General features: G+C 50.0%; 1 protein-coding gene across 2 annotated transcripts; it reads right to left on the bottom strand.

The window, feature by feature from the left end:
• Window positions 1–507: 507 nt before the first annotated feature.
• CGN (cingulin) lies at window positions 508–24740 on the bottom strand. Of its 2 annotated transcripts, XM_043576307.1 has the most exons (21): window positions 24652–24740; window positions 17717–18593; window positions 16934–17034; window positions 16711–16780; window positions 16497–16589; window positions 14488–14615; window positions 13756–13888; window positions 13210–13422; window positions 12614–12762; window positions 12271–12403; window positions 9033–9233; window positions 8496–8702; window positions 7883–8140; window positions 6751–6921; window positions 5315–5476; window positions 4036–4125; window positions 3500–3583; window positions 3271–3389; window positions 2859–2967; window positions 2312–2475; window positions 508–2001 (listed from the first exon to the last, which is right to left on the bottom strand). In XM_043576307.1, the coding sequence occupies exons 2-21, from the start codon at window positions 18578–18580 to the stop codon at window positions 1863–1865; spliced, it is 3588 nt and encodes a 1195-aa protein (XP_043432242.1). In that variant the 5' UTR covers window positions 18581–18593; window positions 24652–24740; the 3' UTR covers window positions 508–1862. The 2 variants fall into 2 exon arrangements, with proteins under 2 accessions (XP_043432242.1, XP_043432243.1); XM_043576308.1 differs by lacking the exon at window positions 16497–16589.
• Window positions 24741–24805: the final 65 nt, after the last annotated feature.

Raw genomic sequence — 24805 nt, 5'->3', positions numbered from 1 at the left:
CCTGGGCTGTGGTCCACATGGAAAGCACGTGGGAGGTCTGACCCACTCAATACCCCTGAATTTGGCAACAGGCTCTGATGAACAGCTAGGTCCCTCTTCAAGGCAACACAAAAGCAGGAATGACAGAAACTTTGCTACCTCCCAGGTAGGGACTGAGTCCCATACCAGGTGGGAAGGGATGAGTGACTTTGTACCTGGGAGGTGAATGGTGGGGATATCCCTGGGCCCCAAGGGAATAAAACCCAATTCTAGTCTGTCTCTTTTAACCTTCAGAGATGGCATTTACTGGCCTTCTATTCCCAGAAGATTGTTTAGGAGAGAATGGAGGTGCTAGAAACATAGGTTCCCTGGGTTCCATCTGACCTGTTGTAAAGGCCTCTAAAAAGTGAGGTAAAGAAAACCCCAGCTTCAGCCTCTAAATTCTAAAATTAAAATGGTTTCTTCATAAAACAGACCTCCAAATAAGCCAGGAAAAAGAATGAGAAGTCAAGGATTTTGGTATAGATATATCATTTTAATATTTAATTTAAAATAAAATCAAGGCTGGATTCATTTGGGGGAAAATATCTAATTTGCAGAATAGAAGTTTTGGGGTTTTTTTTAATCGTGAAATTATAAGTCATTAGTGAAAACAGCCTTCTCCCTCCCCCAGGCTCCTTACAGAGCCTGCTTAGGAAATAAGAGAGGTGAATCATCTCCCTTACCTCTTCCCCACCAGGGCTGGGCTCTCCCCAGGACCCAAGGGAGGAATAAATCCTCCATTGCCTCTTCTCATTTCTACCAAGAGTCAGTCTTTAGCCCTAGGCAGGAAGCCCTGTATCAGGTTCAAGCTCCTGAGATAATGAGGGTCCCTTGGTTCCCTACTAAGGTTGGGCACATCTGGGTCAGAGAAACCACAAGGAAGACCTTTGCTTTTCAGACTCATGTAGGCAGTTATCAGGGTTCCCAGATGCAACCCCCTTATGAACACATGCATAGTCACAGAGGGAGAGGAGGAAAGATGGAAACCCTGAGCAGAACCAAGCCCCACCACCTTATCATGGCCCTACCAAAGTCCCTCCCTCAGGGCAGCTCTCTAGACCATTCACTGGGGCAGCAGGAAAGGCTGAGAGCCCTGTTTGGGGAAAGGTTGGCCCTTGGAGAGGTATGAATGTGTGGGTATAGAAGGCAAGAAGAACATCCTTATCTCCTCACCCTGGCTAAGGCACCAAAAGGAAAGAAGGAAGGTAGGAATGGTGAAGATGGGAGGGGAGAACAGATCCCTTGGATCCACTGGCTTAGGAAAGAAAAAATACATGAGAGTGGAGAGAGGTGGGGACTACCATATAGGTCCCACGACTGTGCAAAGAGAAGCATCCAAGAACTGGGTAGAGCCACACTAGTATGTACATTACCCATAATGTTCCTTCCACCCTGCTCCAGAGTTGGAGGAAAACATGTTGCAGGGGTCGAGGGAGCAGAACTGCAAAAGGTATTTTTCCCTGAGCCTGAAGGTTAAGGGCTAAAGAAATAAAGCTTTATATACATGGCAACATCTATTCCTTCCTATCCTGCTCAATCCTCTTCAGTCCATATGCTGACCATCCTGTTGCTATGAGGGAGAAGAGGGAGGGTCGGCACTTAAAGGAAGGGCTCAGTTGGCCTAAAATACCCACTACTCCAGAGGAGAGGAAAAGCCCATGCACCAGCTTAGTGCTAATGCCTTTTTTATCAGCATCACTCACACCCCTCCCAGTCTTAGGGCTGAATAATTGGGTGTCCCTCTCTCTCCCCACAGGAATGAGGAATCCGAGGCTTAGCAGGGCAGAGCAGGATGGCAGGGCAGGCCTCAAGTGTGGTTTCTGGTCCCCTGTGGACCCAAGCTAACAGGAACTGGTCTGCAGGTTGCTCTCCGTGAGCAGTGATGCAATGGAGGATGGGTCGTAGACACTGTCAAATTCCTCATCTGAACTTAGCCCTTCATGCTGGGTTGACTCAGCAGCTGACCGGGAGGCTTTGCGCCTGAGTCAGAGAGAAGAATACTTGTAAGGGAGGGAGACAAAGATTGAGACAGCCACACTTACCATGCTAAGGAAATTCCCAGTTGTTCTAAGGCCTCTAGGTACTCACAAGATCGCCCACCAATCTGAGATCTGGGGAGATGGGATATAGACCAGGGGCTTGGATAGTAAAGAATAATCATACAGGCTTCCAGCCAGGAAGGAGTGACTGCCAAGTACCACCTTAGGGATCCTCCTCCCTATCCAGGAGACCCCATTCCCTTCCTGCACCACGACCCCGATTGAGCGGGGGTCAGAAAAGCAGCCATTACCAGGAGTCCTTCTCGAGGGTTTTGATCCGGGCTTGGAGCTGTTCGTTGGCCTCATGCTGCTCCTCCAGCTCACGCTGGGCCTTCTTCCTCAGGCCATCGAGTCGCTCAATTTCCTCTTCTGCTTCATCCACCTGCCGCTTCAAAGCCTTCACCCTCAGGCTTAGCTGGACAGGATACCAAGTCCCCACATTAGAAAAGCATCTGCTGCTACCGTGGGCTGGGACCCTCCCCTGTAGCAATTTTGACAAGGGATCATTGCCCTAATGTTATGGCCATGGGCAAGTTCCCTAACTTTACAGGTTTGTTTGGGGGGATTAAATGAGTTCATACATGTAGAACACTTAGAAAGAGAACCTAGCACATCACAGGCACTCGATGCATGTGCTACTGTGACTGCTCTGATCCAATCCCTCCAGTCTCATCTCCACCCTTATACAAGGAGAGTCGAAGCTGGGAAGACCTCTGAGATAGGTCCTCCCCTGGCCTTCAAGCAAATGCTCCATACATGCTTGCCATATAGTTGCTTGGCCCTGGCTGCCATCCTTACCTGGTCCTTCTGGTCATTGACATGCTGACGCTCGTCATCAATTTGAATGGACAGCTCTTTAACCCTCCGCTCCAGTTTTCGGTTGGTAGACTGCAAAGCTGTCTTCTCCCTAAGAGGGTGTGGAAGGGGGTGTCTATGGCTGTCGCCATTTCTAAAGGAACACCTGCTTGGCCCCCTCTGGCCTCCGTGAGCTCTTCTCAGTCACATCACACTGGAAAGGATCCAGGGCAGATCCAAAGAACCAGGAGAGAAGAGGTCATTCATATTTCAGAAGGCCTGCAACTCTCTTGCTCTTTACCAAGGAAAAAAGTTCCCCCTAAAGATCAGGCCAAGTTGGCCATGTCTGAAGTGCAAGATGGAGGGAACCTCAGAGGAGAAAAGCCCAGAAGGAGAGAAGAAGGGCTCACGTCACCTCTCTTCAGCTTGTAGCCGCTCCTGCAACTCCCGATTCTGGGACTCAAGATGAGAGAGGCTGGCATTGGGCTTCTGGAAGCCTTCTGAGCTAGCCAACCGGCTCTTCAAGTCCTTGTTCTAAAAAGGGCAGAAAATCTTCACAGTCACATTCCACTTCCAACCCCTCCTATGGCCATTTCACCTGCCTCCTGGGGTCTGTCCCCAAGACTCCCTACTTCCCAGCTCACCTGTCTCTCCAGGGAGATTTTGTCACACTCCAGGTCCTGTCGAGCTGACCTCTCCTGCATGAGCTCTGTCCTCAGCTGGTCCACCTGGTGGGGAGGGGTGAGAGGAGCCAGATTTGGGGAGCGCTCACAATGAACTAGGCAGCTGAACCACATGAGGCAGAGTAAACTGCAGGATGCTCTCTGAATCCCCATAATTCTCAGGCGACTAAAAAAATCAGCCTTTTCATATGGGACGAGCCACAGAATTTAAACAGGGCCTCCTCCATCACACCAGGAATTAGCATTCCTTCTGAATGGAAGTAGCCTGGATTCAGGGCAGAGAGTAATCCCAGGCCACCAGGATTCCTTCTTCCACTCAAATCCCTGGATTCTTTCCACCCGTCCTGAAGCAGAGGAGACCCTGAAGTAGCACCAGCCATGCACAGATTCCGCAGCCAGAATTCTCCTCCCACATGGGAGGGTGGAGGTGTTTTTGAGAGGGCCGAGAGGTTCTGTAGTCAGGGATGGATGCAGGGGATGGGTAAGGAAGGGCTTACCTGGTCCCGGCCACGATTCATGCGTTCTGTCAGCAGCTCCACAGTGCTCCTCTCCTCATCTAACTCTGCTTCCAGCCGAGAGACTTTTTCCTGTGGCAGAGGAGCAACAGATTCTTTCTGCCCCACATGCTGGACACCAGAATACCAAACCCAACCAGGACCCTCTCAAGGCCCCGCCTCCACAGACCTGTCTCATGTCCCCATAAGCAGCTGGTCCTTGCCCCTGCCCAGAGCCACCATAGAGCTAGCACCCTCTGCTGACCAGGCATGGCATCAAGGGAAAGAGGGAGAGGGCACCTGCTCTAGCCTTGGTCCCCTGGCAAGATGACAAACCCCAGAATCTATTCCTCACTGGGGTAGCCCTGTTTCCCTAATGGGAAAGCAGACAGAAAGCAAAGTGCCCGAGCCAAGGCTGGGATGGAGAGAGTCAGAAACCAAAGTGCCAGGGTACAGACTAAGGAAGCATGCTCAAGCCAGGCAGTCCCATGTAGATACTAAAGGTATGGTCTCTGGAGCCAAACTGCCTGGGTCTGAAAATCAGATTCCTAGCAGAGGGGCCATGGCTAAGTTGCTTACCCTCTCTATGTGTCAGCTTCCCTCAACAATAAAATGGAGAAAACAAGACCACCTATCCCACAGGGTTATTTATCCTCAAGATTAAATAAGTCTGAAGTGCCCAGAACATAGCATAATATGTGTTTGCTGCTGTTATTGTCTTGTTATTATTATTATTGCCAAATATGGCAACCTGAAGAGCACTATTGCCTCTAAAGAGGAGCCACTGCTATCCTCCAGCCAACTGCTGCCATGCAGATAACTCAGGATCAGAAGCTCGCTGCTACAAAATTTTCCAAACGTATAAATGAAGCCAGAGCTTTTATGTGACGTGTACATTTCTAAACACTGGCAATTAATTCAAAGCCATTTAAAACACTGCAGTCAGGGGCACCGGACTGGCTCGCTCAGAGAGCATGCAACTCTTGATCTCAGGAGTTGGGAGCCCCACACTGGGTGTAGAGACCCCCTAGAAACAAAAAAAAATATTAAAAAAAAATTATCTTTAAAAATGTTTAACAACAACAACAACAACAAAAGAAAACACGAAAGGAAATGAATACCACCACGGTCAAACTCCATCAGCAGTGGGCTACCAGCTTTCGATCCCTAGCATAGAAAGGGGGCTTGACTTGTCCCGGCTCCTTTCCCCACAGAAGTCCCAGCTATGCCAGGACCTGGACACCCCTCCCCTACCCGCCCCCCCACACTCCCATGTCATTACCTCAAGACCCTTGAGTTGCCGGGTCCTGTCATCCTGGGAGCGCTTTTTGTTCTCCGCCTCCTGCTCCAGCCCCTGCAGTTTCTGGGCCAGCAGCTCCTTGTCCAGCTGGGCCGTGTCGCGGTCAGCCTGGGATGCCTGCAGGGCCTGCCGCAGCCTCTGGGTCTGGACAGAAGGAAAAATGGAACAGCCCAGAGAAGTAAGGTGGGGACTCGGGGGTGGGAGCAGTCTGCCCCTGCGGAGAGAAATGTTTCATCACTGATGTTCTTTAGAACCACCAGAGCAGGTGATAATCAAAAGCAGGCTGACTTTTAGTTTGTTTTCTTTTCTTTGAAGATCTGGTGGGTTTTATTCAACCATTCAGGGATCCGGGCAACATCCTATCTAGCCAGCAGAAAGGAGCTCCTGGTCCGTTTTCTTTATTGTTTTAACGCCCTACAGAAGTTAGAATCACCTAAGTGGTTTTTAGAAAACTCATGCTGGGTCCTGGCCCTAGGGGTTATGATTTAAGTGATACAAGCTGCAGCTTGGGTATTAGGATTTTAGGTATTTTAACAAAAAAGGTTTAATGTCATGACAAAACACAAGTTTATAACACATTGTTACTGTAAAAGATTGTGAAGCATTAAAACTAGCAATCATATTTACATTTTTTTTTTTAAGGTTTATCTATTCTTGAGAGAAAGAGAGCACAAGTGGGGGAGGGGTGGAGAGAGAGGGAGACACAGAATCCCAAGTAGGCTGCAAGCTCTGAGCTGTCAGCATACAGCCCAACGCAGGCCTTGAACTCCCGAACTGCGAGATCATGACCTGAGCTGAAGTCAGACGCTCAACCAACTGAGCCACCCAGGCACCCCTACAACTAGCAATCATATTTAAAGCATCTACTGTACATCAAACATGCCTCTATATTGATACCATACTTCCACTAACATTGCAGTGTTGAAATTTTTTGGTACTGGGATCTTTTTTTTTTAATCTCCCCAGGTGATTCTAATGTGCAGCAGTTTAAATATTGCTCTACAGGGGCGCCCAGGGGGCTCAGCAGTCAGAGAGGCCGACTCTTGATCTCAGCTCAGGTCATGATCCCAGGGTTGTAGGATGGAGCCCCACGTTGGACTCCTCACTGAGCCTGGAGCCTGCTTGAGATTCTCTCTCTCTTCCCTGCCCCATCCCCCACTCACACTCTCTCTCACCCTGTTTCTCTCTAAAATAAAAAAAATTAAAGTTAAAAAAAAGTCACTGCTCTACAGACAAGGCACCTCCTATCATTATCGGTACCTAGAGTGGACAACTCCCTACCTCACTATGTCACTCTAAGTGGTTAGACCTAAACCGGGGTCCCAGGATCCCTTGGCCCCAGGTTTAGTTAAGAGGCAATGACCTGCAAACCAAGGACATTAGGAGAGTTCCCACCCTCCTTCCATTTCTGCCCCTACCTCATCCTGAAGCCGGCTCAGCCCCCCAGAGCTCTTCTCAGCCTCACTGGCCCACTCCTTGGCCTGGCGCTGGGCATCTGCCACCTCCCGCCGGGCCTTCTCCTTGTAATCCTCCAGCTGGGCCTGGAGCTGCTGCAGGGCCTGCTTAGAGTCATTTCCAATCTGCTCCAGCTGAGATGCAAAGAAAACAGCCTTTCAGCACTGCACCTCTGTCCCTTCTCTGGGCCCAGACACCCCAGACCCTCCTTCCTGCCGAAGCAGCCCTCCATTGCTCTCCCCTGGGCCCTAGGTCCCTAGTATGGCTAGTAGTAATATACAGATTGCCTGGCTTCAAATCCTGGCTCTACCACTTGCTAGCTGTGTGACCACAGCTCGTCTTCTCTGGGTCTCAGTTCCCCATCTGTAAAATGGGAAAATAATAGTACCTACATCACAAAGTTGTGAGAATTATGATAGCTAATTATGTAAAGTACTTACAACAGTGTCTGACACAGAGTAAACCTAATTGACCATATTTCAACAAACCCAAGAGGCCAATGATTACAAGATGTACGACTAAGAAAGAAAAATCTGCCACTTGAACTGTAACATCCCATCAAAATTATACAACGCAAATCAACTTCAGAGTACATTTTAGAGCTGACGAAATATATTAGGTGTTTGCTCTAGCTTTACAAAGATATTAGGAGAAAACCTTACCTGAAAAAGTTATTTATTTCTTTTTTTTCCTTCTTCCTTGCCCTCCCCCGAATATAAAATCCCACCCACGAAAATTCCTGTATTTAGGTCTTAAAGACATCTAGGGAGGGATTATAGAGCTTTCCTTTCCCTACCCCAAATAGAAAATTCTACTAATGAAGATTGTTATGTTCAGGTCTTAAAGATGTCTCAGGGAGAATCCCAGGAGACATTCTCCAAGGATCAAGACCACAATGAAATGGGACATAGAGGGGAGGTCGAGGGCACAGAGAAAGAGTAGAAAGGACACCCTCTCTGAAGATTTGGCCTTGGCCTCCCCAGCAATGAACTTGAGGAAAGCAAAAATCACACATTCTGACCTCCTCCCCCGCTCAGGCAAGCTTCTGAAAGAGCTGTGCCTCTTCCTAAGAGCCTGGGCCACCCCGCGCCACACCTCCTTGTTCAGCTGGCACACAGTCTTATCCAGCAGGCGCTTCTGTTCCTCCAGCTCAGCCTTGCCCCGCCGGAGCGCCTCCCGCTGCTTCCCCTCCTCCTCCAAGGCCCGTTTCAGGGCCTGCTGCTCCTGCCCCAGGCGGGCCAGCCCCCGCTGGGCCTCCTCCAGCCGGGCCTCCAGTGCCCGCTTGGCAGCTGCCAGGCTCCCCTCCTCCTCCTGAGCTGTGTTCAGGGCCTCCTCAAGCCGCTTTTTCTCTACCTGGGAGAGGGAAAGCCATTTGGAGAAGAGTAGATAGGAGGGAAGAAAAAGAGGTTTATGAAAAAGGTGGGCAATGCAAACGGGCTCAGAGGAACCAGCAAAGGAATTAAGACACAGAGGACAAACACAGGGTGAGAGATAGACAAAAATACCAGTACAAAGGCCAAGACATTCATAACAAAGCACACTCCAGAAAATAAACCTAACTTTAACAGAGGGTTGTTGGGAAGGCAAAAACCAGCACACTCGGGGCAAAAGAAAACTGGTAGCTGAGGATTTTGCTAGGGAGTGTTTAGCCAGGGGTGAGGGGAGAGAGGGCCAGGAGGAAGCCGCCAAGGTAGGCAGAAGCACTGACCTCTAGCCGCTGCACCCTGTCGCGAAGCCTCGCCTCCGCCACTTCCCCACCCTCCGCCAAGCCTCGGGCCTCCTTCAGCTGCTGCTCCAGACCCAAGATGCGCCGTCGGAATTCGTCATTTTCCTCCTGGGTCTCCCGAAGCGTCGTTTCCACTGCTGCCCGCCGCTGCCCCAGCACCTCCACCTCTGCCTCTGCTGCCTTCTGAGCCTGCGGCCAGTTGGGGGAGTGGCAGCTCAGACCCCAGGGCTCAAGGCCACCGACCACCACCAAGAAAGCCACCCCAAAGAGAGCCCACAAGAGCCAGATTTCAACAGTGGTAGTGCCCCCTGAGAACCCCACCCCTACGGAGACGTGGTGTGTGCCATCAGGTGCAGCCCTGCCTCCCCCTGCCAACCCCTGGCTGCTTTTCACCGCACACTTATGACCAAGGATCTGGTCTGTACATACCCAGGGTAGGTAATTTCCTCGCCCTCTGGCTCCTCAGCCCTCCAGACCCCTCAGCCTCCACCTCCTAAGCCCTGTGCCCACTCCCCTTGCCTTGGAAGCCTCTTCACAGTCCTGTCTCAGCTGCTGGAGGGTCTTTTGCAGCTGGAGGTTCTGCTGTTCCAGTTCCCGGCCTCGATCAACCTCAACCCTCAGCTGTTTCTCCAACTCCCGCTCCCGGTGACGCCCAGCCACCTCCTGGCTTTGCTGCTCTTCCCTCAGCTCCTTAAGTTCCTGCTGTGTCCGGCGCAGCTCCTAGAAGGGAAGGGGAATGGTAACAGGGCAGAGAGAGCCACCCTTGGATAGGACACTGTGTAGCAACCAGGGCCCTCATACATTGCTGGGGGAACATAAGACGGTATGGCCGCTTGGCCGAGTGGCTTGGCAATTTCTCAAAAAGTTGACCCATTAATTCCATTCTTAGGTATATATCCAAGAGCACTGAAAACATTTTTTGGGAAAACATGTTATATGAATGTTCATAGCAGCATTATTTCATGAGAGCTAAAAATATAGAAATGACCCAAATGTCCATCAATTGGCAAACAGATAAACAAAATGTGGTATATCCACATAGAATATTATTCAGCCATAAAAAGTAATGAAGTACTGACATTTGCTACAACATGGGTAAACCTTAAAAGACATTATGCTAGGTGAAAGAAACCAGACATGCAATGTATATGTATATGATTTGCCAGAAGAGGCAAATTCACAGAGGCAGAAAATGGATTAGTGGCTGCCAAGGGCTGGGGCAAGTGACTGGATATGGGGTTCGTTTTTGAGGTGATGAAAATGTTCTGTAACTAGATAGCAATATGGTTGTACAACTTTGTGTACACACTAAAAACTACTATGCTATACACTTTAAAGGGGTGAATTCTATGGTATGTGAAATAAATCTCCATAAAAAAAATTACATGGAATAGATGAGGGTGTGAACAAAACAGGATTGGCTGTTTCAAAAACAAAAGAAAATATACTGAAAACCAAAAAATGCAACACAATAAATAGTGGGGCTGCTTTTATTTTTTATTTTTTAAAAAAATTTAAGGTTTATTTATTTTGAGAGAGAGAGAGCACAAGCGGGGCGGGGGGGGGGGGGGAGGGGAGGGGAGAGAGAAAATCCCAAGAAGGCTCCATGCTATCAGCACAGAGCCCAGTGTGGGGTTCAGTTTCACAAACTGTGAGATCATGACCTAAGACAAAACCAAGAGTCAGACACTTAACCAAGTGAGCTACCCAGGCGCCCCTACTTCTTTTTTAAAAAATTAAAATATTGGGGCACCTGGCTGGCCCAGTCAGCAGAGCATGTGACTCTTGATCTTGGGGGTTGTAAATTTGAGCCCCACAGTGGGTACAGAGATTATTTCAAAATAAAAATCTTTAAAAAAATTAGGAGGGGTGGGAGAAAAAAATTAAAATATGAACTCTGGTTCTAGTTCTTTAGCTGTTAGCTACTTCTGAAATTCAGAAATTACCATAATTAGGCTGAAAGGATATATAATATATTGTGAGTTTTCAATGTAAGACACTAACAAAACTACAAAGGAAAAGAAAAACAGGGGCGCCTGGGTGGCTCAGTCGGTTCAGCATTGACTCCTGGTTTTAGTTCAAGTCATGAACTTGCAGGCTGTGGGTTTGAGCCCTGCGTCAGCCTCTTCACTGACAGTACAGAGCCTGCCTGGGATTCTCTCTCTCTCCCTCTCTCTCTGCCCTTCCCCCACTCGCTCAAAATAAATAAACTTTAAAAAATTAAAAAAAAAAGAAAAACAGCACAGTGTATGGTCTACATTGGACAAAGTCTGTTTTCCTAATGTATATACTTTGTTATTGATTAAGTACTGATAAAACATACTTCACATATGAGTAAATGAAGCTCTGGTTATTACTTTTTAGCTTTTTAGCTTTATCTAGCATAATCAATCAACTGAGATTGTCCAGAGGAATTATGTAGACTAATATAGCAAATAGACTTCAGACTATCCTTAATTTTTGTTAACTTCATATTAATACAGTAAAAATTTAAGAGCACTTTTCATTCCACAGCCACCGAAGTATATTTGGTTTTGGTTTATTATGTTTTTCTCACCAAATATGTGTGTAAGCTCAGACTTTTATTTACCTGGAAAAGCATCACAACTATACTTCTTTACTCTAATAAATACGGTTACTTTGGTTAAAATTAGGCAGTCTTACGGTAAAGGCATGATACACAAGCATTGATCAATTAATACTTGTTAAGTAAGCACCAACTACATATCAAGCATAGTGAATCAAAGATTATAAACCTAGACGAATCTTCAGGAGGCCATAAATGCCAGTTCTCTATACTAGCAAAAATATTTTCTAAGTTTCTAAATCATCCAAAATAATTACTTGCTTTCTTGTGCTTCATAAACTAATACAAAGAATATGAAGAGATTATTTATATTTACTTCAATTTGGTGACTTTATCATTTATAAAACATCCGTGCATGATAAAACATCTAATTCCCTTGGTCTAGATGCTATACTCTCTAAGCAGCCTTCAAATTACAACTTGGCTTCCCAAGTAGGCCAGCCTGCCATGCCAATACAAGTATTCCAGTCTGTGTGACAACATTTCACATTACGAGTTAATAAGCTGGCATTCTAACTGTAAATGTTTGTTTCATAGATGTAGGTAAAGAGTCCAAATCCCACCCACCCCACCCCACCCCCCCCCGCTGCTCCAAAACAGAGCAACTCTTGCTATCTGACCAAACTCCAAGCTTGCAAAAATGACCCTGAAGTTTCACAAATCCATCTAAATGCTGCTCCCCACGAGGTCTCTTGGGAGGTAGCCAGCAGCCACCAATCTGGCCACCAAAAGTCCTTTACATTAGAAACCTGTATATTCAATGAGAGCAACCAGGCTGGATCAGAATGTGTGGGGCAGAGATACGGCCAAACAGGTCCTGAAAACCAAGCACATCGGAGGCAGCCACAACAGTGTAGAGGCCCGGTCAGTGTCTGCCAGCCCAACCTGCCTGCCCTTCCACACTCCAATTCCAAGTTCGTGCTTTCCTTCCTTCCTTCCTTCCTTCCTTCCTTCCTTCCTTCCTTCCTTCTTCCTTCCTTCCTTCTTCCTTCCTTCCTTCTTCCTTTCTTTCTTTCTTTCTTTCTTTCTTTCTTTCTTTCTTTCTTTCTTTCTTTCTTTCTTTCTTTCTTTCTTTCATCTCTGAACCCAATATGGGACTCAAACTCACAATCCTGAGATCAAGAGTCCCATACTCCACCAACTAAGCCACCCAGGCACCCCTCCAAGTACCTTCCTGAGCTCCTCCATTTGGTGAGTGTCTGCAGCACCAGCCCGAGCCTGCCCTAATTCCCTTTGCAAGACCTCCATCTTGTCCCCAAGCTCCTCTTCCATTTCCTCCTTCTCCATCCGCAGCTGCAGGAGTCTGAGCCCAGTCAGGTGAATGAAAAAGGAAAAGGAACAAGTTCAGACCACCTGCCAGGGAGAGGTGAGCAGGATAATGCAAACCACCTCCCCAGGGGCCAGGAGCCTGGGCACCCACTGTCAGCAGAGTGAAGGGCACAGCAGGGGTAGAAAGGAAGCAGGATGTAGGAATCATGGATAAGCATTCCCGGGAAAGAGGCAAAGTCCTCACTCCTGCTTGGTGGCTCTAAGCTCCTCCTTGTTCTTCTGGAACATGCTCTGCCAATGCCCTGTCTCCTCCGATGTCTCCTCCAGCTCTCTCTGCAGTTCCCGCACGAGGGTTGACATCTTCTGCCTTTCAGCCTCTAATGCAGCATGATCCTAGAGAAGGGGACAGTTGGGGGTCAGGAGGCTCAGAGGGAAAAATGCACTTCAGATCAAGTGTAAGTGTGTAGAAATGGAGGCTTGGGCCCACAGGGCACCACATCAGCTGCACACCCTTGTCCCCCAGCGGTGCCTGATGTGATGCTAGCAGAAAGCTCTTCCCAAGCCACAGTCCACCCCGCTGTTGTTTAGATGAAGCCCCCCCTACCCCCCAGTTATTTCCCCATGGGACTTGGGTCACACACCCTCACGGTACTCCTGGCCTGCACTCCTTCTCTCTGCCCTTGCAGGTTTCCTGGCCAAGGTTTTCACTACACCTCACATGTATCTTTTAGAAGGAGTTGCAGTTACAACTAGAAAAGTCTCAAAATACCAAGGCCTCACGGCAGCCCCTCTTGGGGCAGGGAGTGCCCACTTCTGGCGGCCCCTGCTCTGGCCACATGCCTGGGTTGCGTCTTGCATACTCCGGCGAAGCTGCTCCGTGTCTCGCTGGTACTGCTGCCGGACCTGTTCCACCTCCTGGTCACGGGAAGCCACCTCATCCTTCAGGGCCCCCTTCAGGGCTGTCAGCTCCCGCTCCCGCAGCCTCAGCTGCTCCTCTACCCGCTGTTTGCCCTCCAAGACCGCTTCCAGAAGCTCCCGGGTCTCTAGCAGGTCCTGGGGAAATGAGGGTGGAAGTACAGGGGTGACTGTAATAGGATCTGCCTTGCTATTCATTCAGTCAGCCGATCAGATACACTGACTGAGCACCTTGTACATGTTAGACTCAGTACCAGGTGCGAGGGGCCTCTGAGATGCCTATTTAGGAAAAAGGAAACGCACCATTCTGGGATCTAACCCCAGCCCACCTTTGAGTCTGTCTGAAAGCACGCTAAGGGGTACCTGTAATCAGCTACCTACTGCCCATGCGTTGGGGAAAGTGTGAGTGAGCAGATTTGAAGGTGCTCCAGATGACAGGAAGCAGAGGCAGGGGGAGCCATCCTGCCCCACCTTCATTAGCGCCTCCTTAGCAGGCTCCGGCCCCTGGGCCTGCTTCAGCTTGTCCTGCAGTTCCATCACTTGGGTCTCCAGCCTGTGTCGTACCCTTTCACCCTGGTCCACAAGGAGCTTCATGTTCTGGAGCCTAATAACAATAGATAACATTATCAAGTGCTAGGTGTCAGCCAGCTTTCTAAATACTTTATGCGTATCGTTTCATTTAAATCTCCTTAAAGTCTCTGTTCAAATCTTAATGAGGCCTCCACTGTGCCTCCACCATTCGGCCCACCGATCTGCTTTAACTTTTCTATTTATCACCTTCTCCCATGCTGCAAATGTACTTACCTAATATGTTCTTTATTTATGGTCTGCCCTGTCCCCCACTAGAAGCTCTGCTTCTGGAGAGCAGTGCTCCTCATCTGAACGGTTCACTGATGTACTCCAGGAATCTAGATCACTGCCTGCCACACAGTATTCACGGCAAAACATGTGCTGAATGAACAATCCTGTGAGGTAGGTACTATTATTAACCCATTCTACAGATTTAGAGCCTGAAGCAGAGAGGCAAATCCAGGTAACCCAACTCAGGCACCACCACCATGACCGGTAACATAAAGAGAAAGGTCCTATCCTTAAACTGTCTCTGTCTGCTTCTAAAGACTTCCCCGTCTCTCTCACCCAGGGGCAACCTCCATCTGGCCTTGGTCCCCAAGCAGCCCCACGTGCACACTCAGCGGCACTCACTCTCTGGTGCTCTGCTGGGCCTCCCCCTTCCTCCTCTCCAGCAGTTCCTGCAGTTGGCTGCACTCTTCTGCCTTTTCCTCCAGCTGCCGCTCCAGCCCAACCCTGGAGGGTTCTAGCTTCTGTCGCTTCTGGAAAAGGCAAGGAGAGAAAAACAGGTGGAGAGTAGGAAAAACCTCTCAGAAGGACCAGGAGTAATGGGAACGTCGAATATTTAATGACACTCCCTAAATGACAGGCTCTGTACTAGGGACCCTGTGCTTATTATCTGCATTTAATACTTTTCACGAGCCTTGGGACTTGCGATGGTTTAAAGTACATCCACTAATTCCTCAACATTCCTTTCAAAAGGTGAAGCCTCAGGGTGCCTGGGTGGCTCAGTCGGTTGAGCGTCCGACTTTGGCTCAGGTCATGATCTCGCGGTCCGTGAGTTCGAGCTCCGCGTCGGGCTCTGTGCTGACAGCTCAAAGCCTGTAGCCTGTTTCAGATTCTGTGTCTCCCTCTCTCTGACCCTCCCCCATTCATGCTCTGTCTCTCTCTGTCTCAAAAATAAATAAACGTTAAAAAAAATTTTTTTTTTTTTTAAAAGGTGAAGCCTCTTCCCTGGAGTATGGGCTGGACTTGAGGACTCTCTTCTCTCTTTTTTTTAATGTTTATTTATTTTTGACAGAGAGAGAGAGACAGAGCATGAACAGGGAATGGGCAGAGAGAGGGAGACATAGAATCCGAAGCAGGCTCCAGGCTCCGAGCTGTCAGCACAGAGCCCAGTGTGGGGCTCGAACCCACAGACAGCGAGATCATGACCTGAGACGAAGTTGGACGCTCAACCGACCGAGCCACCCAGGCACTCTGAGGACTCTCTTCTAACAAACAGAAAAGGAAGACGTGATGTGTAGCTTCTGAGACCAGGTCCTAAAAAGGCATTGCAGCCTCCAATCCTTACCCTCTCTCTTAATCATTCACTCTGAGGAAAGGTAGCTGCCATATTGGACGCTCAAGTGGCCCCATGAAGAGGTCCACATGGCAAGGAGGTGAGGCCTCCAACCAACACCCACTGTCTTCTCATGACTAGCCCCAGCCAATACCTTGCCAGGAAATTCATAATAGACCCTGAGGCAGAACTAGCCAGCTCAGCTGCTTCCAGATTCTGGGCCCTCAGACACCAGAAGATGATTATTTCAAGCTGTTAAGTTTTGAGGTAATTTGTTACACAGCCATAGGTAAGTAATATAGTACAATTATTATCCCCACTTTACAGTTAAGGAAAGAGTGGCTTTGAACATTTAAAGAACCTGCCTAAGGTCAGGGTAACAGCCAACAAGTTAAGGTATCAGGATTTGAACTCAGTTTGACTCCACAGCTGACCACTTAACCAGGACACTATACTGCTTTCCAGGAAACAAGGGGTATTAAAATCCAACACTTACTGAGCACCAACTACATTCAGGGCAATACCCTGAGAGGTAGAAGCAGTCTATATTTTTTTAATACATAACCTTTAGCATAAGACTGACCTGAATTTTCAAATTCTTCTCTGCAACTTATTGTCTTGAACAACACACTTAACCTCTCTGATCTTCAGTTTTCTCATCATAAAAGGGTTCACAATACCTACCTTACGAGATCCCTATAATTACGACGCATTACCTGGGACAGTACCTACTACAAGAAGTTATCCTCAATAAATGACAGCTATTGCATAGTGCCATCATTATAATGTCAATGGAAAGGATTCAGGTAAGTAATCTGCTCAAGGCATACACAGCCAGTGTGCAGCAAAGCCGGGACGGGAACTTCCAAAGGAAACAGGTGGAAGGTGGTCAGAGCCCTGATGACTGCACCCCTATCCCTAAGCTCCAGAGAACCCCAGACGTTCTTGGCGGGCCCAGCACACACTCTTGTCTCTGGTGTCACAGAACACACGACTGCTTGTTCCATTGCTTGGAAGAGCAGCCCAGGCCCCGGTTTCTCCCGTGTCCGGCATTCCCCCTGCGCTTCCAATCTCCCCTCACCTTCACCTCTTCATCCAGCTTTTGCTGTAGCTCCTCCACTTTTCGGGTGAGTTCCCCCTGCCCGCCCAGGGCCTTAGTGGAACCAGAAGGCATCTGCCAGGGATATGGCGGGAAGGGATGAGTCCACATCCAGACCCCAGGCCCCAAAGGCCCTAGCCCTGTCCACCCCCACCCCCCCACCCCCACCCCCCCCGCCCAGGAAGCAGCCACTCACCACCAGGGGCTGCATCTGTTCCAGCACCAAACTGACCTTCCTCTTCACAGACGTTTCGCTTTCTGAGCTTCTGGAGGATGAAAGAACAGAAGCAAAGCTTAAGGGAGGGAAGAGGCAGCAGAGATGAGGGAAAGCGGAGCTAAGGGCAAGGAAGATGGGGAACGAAACTAGAAGGAGGAGCAGGGAGGTATGTGACTGCCCTCCTGGGAGGGCCCCCACACACCCCTCCCTCAGGATGCTGTAGATGGTGGCCTTCAGGTGGTCCACACTGCCTGGTGGGGCAGCCTCCTGCTGGTCTCGGAGCAGGTCTGGAGTTGACTTGAACTGCAAAACATAAACCCAGAGAAATAGGAAGATTAAGCCAGGAGCGTGTGTGGCGTTCAGATGGCGCAGCAGCGGCAGGTGGGAGATGGGGCCCTCCACCACGATGAACAAGCCTGAAGTGGGGAAAAGAGGAGACTGCTGAGGCCTGAGCAGGAAGCCCAGGAGACATCTGAGCGGAGTATGCCTCTCACTACTGCCACAGGCCACATTTTCCTTGACAAGCAGACCTCAACCAGCTGTGAACTGTGTCACAAGTTATCTGTCACCAATGATAGTTCAGGTACTAGAATTTGTAAATGAGTTACTTTTAAAACAGGCTTAACTGCGTCTGCACGAAGTTGCTCCCCGACTCACTTGCACTCCTGAGTGGGAGACAAAGCCGGGAGTTGTGACAGGAGCACTAGGAGCTGCTTCGATTACCAGGCCCGCCTCACTTACTCTGCAGACCTAACAAAAGCTAGTGGCCGAGCACAGTTAATTGCCAGGCAGTAATAAGTAACTCTCATGCTTGTGAAGGCTGACTTCATAGTTCGTTCCATTTTCATGAGAATATCATCTGTTTAGTAGAAGGATATAGTGGAGGACAAAAGTAGAAACCTTCTGCCTTTAGCTATTTGAATCAGCAAGGGGTCCTGCAGCTAGTGGGTCAGGAAGCAGAAGCCACAGGGGACTGGGGTCTGACCTGTAGTATGCCAGGGTCATGGACTCTCCCTTGTGGCTCCTCAAAACTCTGAAGAACCCAGTCCTGGGTCTGACGGGAACAGCTAAAGCCACCAAGAGGGCTCTGGCTCTGGACCGACTGTTTGGAGCTGCCCATGTGACTGTCATGCTTTGTGCTAGGGGCCCAGTGGTTGGGGGACCGACGCTCCCGTTCCTCAAGGGTGTCCCGTGGGAGCCGGTTGTCCAGGCTTTGGCTCCGCTTGCGCTGTTCGGGGGGCAGTGTCCGCATGCGCCGGCCAGTCCGGCCCCGGGTCTGCCCCCCATGGTGGCTGTCAAACTTGTTGATGAGAGAGTCCACTGAAGACAGGGGAGCAGTGTCGATGGTCCCTGCGGAAGCTCCTTGAGGGGCCAGTTCCAGCAGGCTGGTGCTCCGGGTGCTCGGACTCACAGGGGCAGGGCCTGCCAGTGAAGCCTGGGAGCGGGATCGGAGCAGCCTTCCGTTCCAGTGGTCCCCAGACTCCTCATCAGACACGCTGCCTTGTGAGCGTGCAGGAAACTCCTTGGCATGAGAGTAGGAGTGCTCCGGGGGTTCCGAGTTGGAGCTCAGAGCTCCCAGAGCCCCTCTGTTGTTGGCCCCCTTGATCTGGACTCCAAAGGAGTCACTGCCTTGCTCCCCACTGTTGAGCACCACAAAGGGCTGCCCAGCAATGCCCTGCACACGCACAGCCACCCCATAGGTACTGGCTCTCGCATCCTTAGCTGGACGTCGCCCACCACGACGTAGGGTGCCCATCTCTGCATCCCCTGCTGGCTCTGTGATGAACCGAATCTGGACTCCATGGTCGACAGGGCCCCGGGGCTCAGCCATGGTGGACGCCGGCTCCATGAAAAAAGGGGTCCTAGAAAATCAAGAAAAGAGTTTAGGCTGAGAGACTGGAAGTAGAAACACCTGTCCAGCTTTTGTGGGGCTCATTGCCTTGTCATTTCTTCTACATACAACAGTGGTTCTCACATTTCATCTGAGCAGCAGAAGTACCTCAAGGGCCTATGAAAACACAGACTATTGGACCCTATCCCCAGAGTTTCTGATTCAGTACGTCTGGATTTGCCATTTCTAACAAGCTCCCAGATGATACTGATACTTCTGGTCCAGATTCCAGATTTTGCGACCCACTGACTTGGAAGAATCCATTTCCTCTAATACAGTCCTAGTGAGCTTGACTTCGTCAAGAGTTTAATGACTGCTTGACCTTCACACATACACATATACCATGATGTGTTTCCTCCAACCCCAAACCCTACCTAACAGATACCTCTATCCTAATGGATAAAAGGGGCCTTCCACTCCCAGAGCTCATTTAAAGTACGGAAGACCCATAAGGTATCCCCTCCCATTTCTGGGAGAATAGCAGAGATGCCTCTGGGTTGGGGGAACTGAGGGCTGAGTGAGGAAAGAGATGGGAGAGTAACTAGGTTTCTACTGCGTGTCTGTTTGTCCCTTTTAAGTCTGGAACCATGTAAATGTATTGCTTATTCAAAAAAAGATTTAAGTAACATTTAAGAGTTCCAGTCCAAGGGGCCCTAGGTTAGGCAGACTTGTCCCACCAGAGGGCCAGAGTGAAGACCACCCATGGGCCAACTCCTCGGGTCCACATTAGCCTAAGATTAGAGTCAGCAAAATGGAATGTATTCTAGGTACGCTTTGGCTCCAGCAACTGGGGAGGGCAGGTTCTCCTCCAAGCAAATAAAAACTCCAGCTTCCCCAGCCCTGCGACTAATCTCTACCGGAGACTGGCACCACACTGGAGGCGGGGCATCGAATGTGCCAGACAGACACACAAATGTACCCAGCCCAACCTCCCAGTGGAGCCCTGGGCCAAGGAAAGTTGGCAAGGCCCCCTTCAGGGACTGTAGATATGCTAGGAAGCCCAGAAAACTGGGGGTGAGTGGGGAAGGGAGTGGCCTAGCTCCAGGTGAGAAAGGGCTTGGTGGGAAGAACATTCCTAGCATTCCCAGCCCTTCCCCTCCAGGGAGGGAAGGAGCCCTTACAGGCAATAGTTCTTCACTGTTTTGGTTCTGAGACCCCATTGGAGGGAACAATGAAAGCAATGCCCCTCCACCCCCAGGAAATAGTCCACAGAGTCTCAAGAGTTTCACGAACACCTCAAAGCTACCCTGAACTAAAGGAGCCCACTCAGGCATCTGGGAGGACTTCAACCTACCTCAGATACTCCAAACAGAAGGACATTTAGTTGGCTGGGTCCTTTGTTAGAATTCAAGTAAGAGATGGGACCGGAAAAGAAGCTACAAGGGGTCAGTTTTACAAACCACTCATCTAATAGAAAAGGAACTAGGGCGCCTAGGTGGCTCAGTCGGTTGGATGTCCGACTTCAGCCCAGGTCATGATCTCACAGTCTGTGAGTTCAAGCCCCGCATCGGGCTCTGTGCTGACAGCTCGGAGCCTGGAGCCTGCTTCAGATTCTGTGTCTCCCTCTCTCTCTGCCCCTCCCCTGCTCATGCTCTGTCTCTCTCTCTCTCTCTCTGTCTCTCTCTCTCTCTCTCTCTCTCTCTCTCTCTCTCTCTGTCAAAAATAAGTAAACATTACAAAAAAAATTTTTTTTAAAGAAAAGGAACCCAGTCCCACTCTTCATTTGATATTATATAACCATGAGCAAACCATAATTTTTCTGAGCCTCAGTTTCTTCATCTGTAAAACAGGTATAATAATAACACCTCATAAGGTAATATCTGTGAGAATTAAACAATAATTGCATGTGTAAAAATTTTATCAAGTTTGGGGCACCTGGGTAGTTCAGTCAGTTAAGTGCCCAGCTCTTGATTTTGGCTCACATCACAATCTCTCAGTTCATTGGTTCAAGTCCCACGTCAGGCTCTGCACTCAGTGGGAGGCTGCTTGGGATTCTCTCTCTCCCCCTCTCTCTCTGTCCCTCCTCGTGCTCTCTCTCTCTCTCCCTCCCTCCCTCCCTCTCTCTCAAAATAAATGAATGGAAAAAAAAATTTTTATCAAGTTCTACACTTCAGATTTTTGCATTTTATTTACTCTACTCTATTTATTTATTCCACTTTAATAAAAAGAGGGAAAATGACAAGATATGAAACATGAAACATACCTAGCAGTGTATGCCTGTCACAAAGCTGACAACAAATGTTACCCAGTGTACATGCTGTTCCTTCCACCAAGACCTTCCTGGCTTCACCTGCTTCACAGAAGAATGTCACTTCCTCAGAGCCTTTCCCATCTAGACCCTCCCACAAACTAGGTCAGAACCATGTTATATGCTCTATAGTCATCCTTCAATGAATTTGCCTCAGGTTTTTTTTTGTTTTTTGTTTTTTTTTAGAGAGAAAGAGAATGAGAGCATGGGGGGGGGGGGGCAGAGAGAGAGGGAAAGAGAATCCCAAGCAGGCTCCACCTACAGAGCAGAGCCCAATGTGGAGCTCAATCTCGATCTCATGAACTGTGAGACCATGACCGGAGCCAAAATCAAGAGTCAGATGCTTAACTAACACCCAGGTGCCCATCAGTTGTTTTTTGTTTTTAAAGATTTTATTTTGGGGGCACATGGGGGGCTCAGTCAGTTGAGCATAAAAAAATGATTGTGATTCTCTTTCCTTCTCTCTCCCTCTAAAATAAAATATTTTTAAATTAATTATGTCAAAAAATATTTTATTTGTAAGGAATCTCTACACTCAAAGTGAGGCTCGAACTTATGACCCAAGAACAAGAGTTGCATGCGCTACTGACTGAGCCAGCCAGGTGCCCCTGCCTCAGTTTATTTTTCTATATTTATTAGGGTGATGATTTGTTTCCTGTCTGTCTCCTCCAGTGAATTATAAACTCCTGGAGGGCAAAGATCATGGCTCTCAGCTGACTCCGGTGGCCCCAGGGCCTGGTGACATGGTGCACATCAATAAATATTTGTTAAAGGTCGTATCCTGGACCAAGGCAGACTCTCACAGCAGTAGGGAGATTTGCCCAAGGGTCCCTCACAGCCATTTCTCATTTGCCCTGGTGACAGGACCTCTTCCTGGCCTGGACTCCCTGCCCCATTCGATCATAATTTTGGAACCAGATGTGCCTAGACTGCCAGCTCTCAGAAGTCACATGATTTATTCATAATGCAGCTCGACTCTGTCAGTACATCTACTGATCTTCCAGATCCGGGTCAAGGAGCTCCCAGGCTAGGCCCACAGAGCGCCCAGCCCCGCACCCACACAAGAGCACCAAGTTGTGCAGAGACAGCGCTGAACGTGCCCCTGGTCCCAGTGACTCCTTAACCTCAACCAAGTGTTAGACCCAGGACAGGTGGGTCAGGGGCCAGCGGGACTGAAGTGATCTTTGGGGTGGGTCAAAAAGCAGGGCTTTAAATGATTCAACACGGAAAACCCGAAACCTATCCGCCTTCAGTTACAGAGGGCAGTGGGGCGTGGCCAGGGGAGCCAGCTGGCTCCAAGGTCTTAGGTAAGCCCCAGAGGCAGGTAAACAGCCATCTAGTGCCAAGCAACATGGAGTACAGAGCCTTCCCTCTCATTGCCTGCCCCTGTTTTTCCCTCCTCTGGCATGTGCCCAGGACACTCCTCACCAAATGTACTCTGGGAAGAGCCCAGGACACAAGTTAAGTCAGCTTCATCTGTCTGCCTCTGCCATTCCTGCCCGGAAGGAGTGGGGAGGATACCCTGCACCTGTACCAGACAGGCACTTCTCCCTGAGTTACTCATTAGCCTGCCCTGCCCCAAATCCGTCACCTCTGGCCCAGCCATAAGCATCTGGCTTCCAACTAGGAGTGACATTCTCTCGGCTTCTGGCAAGAAGTGGGGGGTGGGGAGGTTTGGGGTGTGCAGAGGAAGAACTGGCACACACACAGAGCCAAGCAACATGCTAGACATACCCAACTGGCAGATTTAGAAAGTGGAAGAATGAAAGGTACGGAGATTAGACTCTCCTCAGAGGTAACGAGGGAAGCAAATGGTCAAAACAGGATAGGACAGCTCAGTGACCTTGATCAATGGCTATTTTCTCAGAAAGAGTTACAAAGACAATAAGGTTCTCCGTGGATCAAAAAGAACCACCTCAAGTGGACCCCTGGCTCGGTCCACTGAAAAAGCCGAAACCTGAGAGCTAGGCTAGGGCAGCTTGGCCAGTGGAGGAAAAAACACAATGACAAACTGGGCCCTGCAAACTGGCTGGACTGGTTTGAGAGGCAAGGGAAAGGGGAGGGCCAGAAGGATTCCACTGGCAGCTCATAAAGCAGACCAGAGAAACTCCACACCACAGAGGACAAGGGGCAAAACCATGGGCAGGGACTGTCCAGCCTAGATGCCAAGGCCAAGGCTCTGAAGGAGGAGGCATAAGGTAGAGAGGGAACAGGAAGGAGCAGAGGCACAAAGAACCTGGTGAGTGTCAGACCAGTGCGTGACAGGAAGACTCGGCGTCCCCTACCCCTCCCTCTCAAGTTCCCAAAGTTGCATTCCTGATCCCACATGTGCCTTGGCCAACTGCTTGGCCCTAAGTTCTCCCCTCCCCAGCATGAAAAACAGCTACCTTACCCTCTCCTCACCTCCCACCAGGCTGATAGCAGGCAGATCAGCCTGGGGAAAGAAGAAAGGGTTCTAGGAAGCCAGAATCCTCTTAGAGTCCGGGAAATCTCTGCATTATCAGTCCCCTAGAACCAGCCCCCCACTCCCAAATATCAAGGATGAAAGAAGAGGTGCAGAGGCACGTGTCAGCAGCCTGTGGACAACACAGCAGTTGCAATTATTTCCCAATTACATCTTTCCTCCGGCAGGGCATCAAAGGGGCCAACCTAAGATTGGCTCTGGTTCCTTTACCTGCCTAAGGCAAGGAAATCTGCCTCAGAAGTCTCGTCTGGGCCCCAATGTGCACCTCTCATGCAGCCTGGAGACTTAGAGGTGCTATTCCCTTAGTCTTGTGGTTTCCCACAGAGTCCTACCTACGGCCCACACCAATGGTGCCTACTGCCAGTCTGACAGCCTTCACGTCCGGGAGTCAGGGATGCACAGTAGGGTTTCAAGGAGTTAATCTGGGCTCTGCTGGGAGGCAGCAGGGAAATTGGTTGGGTGCGGAAACCTCACCCAGTGGCGCCATTGAGAACCACAGATGAAAGTATGTGTGCTTGGGGGGAGTGTTTGACATTAGCCCCCAGGAAGGGGCCCCATAAGAAAGTTTTTCTACATATTTTGTAGGCCTAAAGACCTATGCTTCCTCATATCCCTCTCTTGGAGAGCACTCTCTCAAGAGGAAGACAAAATTCTCCCAGGCATGAAGGCAAAGGGGGATAGGAACTGAAAGGCTTCACACCTCTCAAGGAGATGGGGGTGCCGTCTTGTTCTACTGATCAGCGTCTTCACCTAGAGGTGAATGGTTGGAGCGAGACCGCACACCTCAAAGCCAGAGGGAAGTGACAGCGCCAGCTCAGAAAGGCAGTGGGGGGTGGGGGCAGCTCAGGGAAAGAGCACCTCTGGGCGCCTTCCCCCTTACGTCTCTGAGCCCAGGCGGCAGCCCAGGCGTCCCCAGCTGAGACTAACTCCTTCCCCCGAACACCGCGGACTCCCGAGAGAAATTCTGCAGCCAGGACAGCGTCTGACCTCCAGAGAGAACCAGGCCCTGCTACTCTCTCACGTCCTGGGGGCAGCCTTGGCCCCAGGTGCCCCTCCGCTGGCACAGTCCCAGGCACCTGCTCAGGTGCCCCTCCGCTGGCACAGTCCCAGGCACCTGCTCAGGTGCCCCTCCCCTGGCACAGTCCCAGGCACCTGGCCCTAGCACCGGAGAGCAGCAGCCCGCTCGTCATCGGTACTCCCACCCCAGCTTCACGTCCCCTCCTCCTCTCTCCATTCAGCACCTGTATCCTGTGAGAGGGGACCCCAGGTCGCCTCGCGCCCCGCCCCTCAGGGCTTGCCCCCTCGGCGTCCACTCACCCCAGCCGGACTCGGCGCTCCCGGGCTCCGGCAGAGCTGCACGCGCGGCTCGCCAGCCCTCCCCCTCAGGCCCTCTGCGCTCCCTCCGTCCTCCCCCCCCCACACACCCGGCGCCACCAACCTGTTACTCCCCTCCGGAGCTCCACCCCCATTG

This window comes from Prionailurus bengalensis, chromosome C1 (assembly GCF_016509475.1).
Source record: "Prionailurus bengalensis isolate Pbe53 chromosome C1, Fcat_Pben_1.1_paternal_pri, whole genome shotgun sequence".
In the NCBI taxonomy this organism is placed as follows: Eukaryota; Metazoa; Chordata; class Mammalia; order Carnivora; family Felidae; genus Prionailurus; species Prionailurus bengalensis.
The sequence above is the reverse complement of the archived record's forward strand: the minus strand, read 5'-3'. Positions and strand labels throughout refer to the sequence as shown.

Coding starts and splice junctions, on each gene's coding strand:
- CGN (XM_043576307.1), bottom strand. CDS start 18,580: ATGGAGCCGGCGTCCACCATGGCTGAGCCCCGGGGCCCTGTCGACCAT. Junction 17,035..17,716: donor ATGACCCTGGCATACTACAG/GTCAGACCCCAG, acceptor TATGTTTTGCAG/TTCAAGTCAACTCCAGACCT. Junction 9,234..12,270: donor AAATGGAGGAGCTCAGGAAG/GTACTTGGAGGG, acceptor CTTCCCTTCTAG/GAGCTGCGCCGGACACAGCA.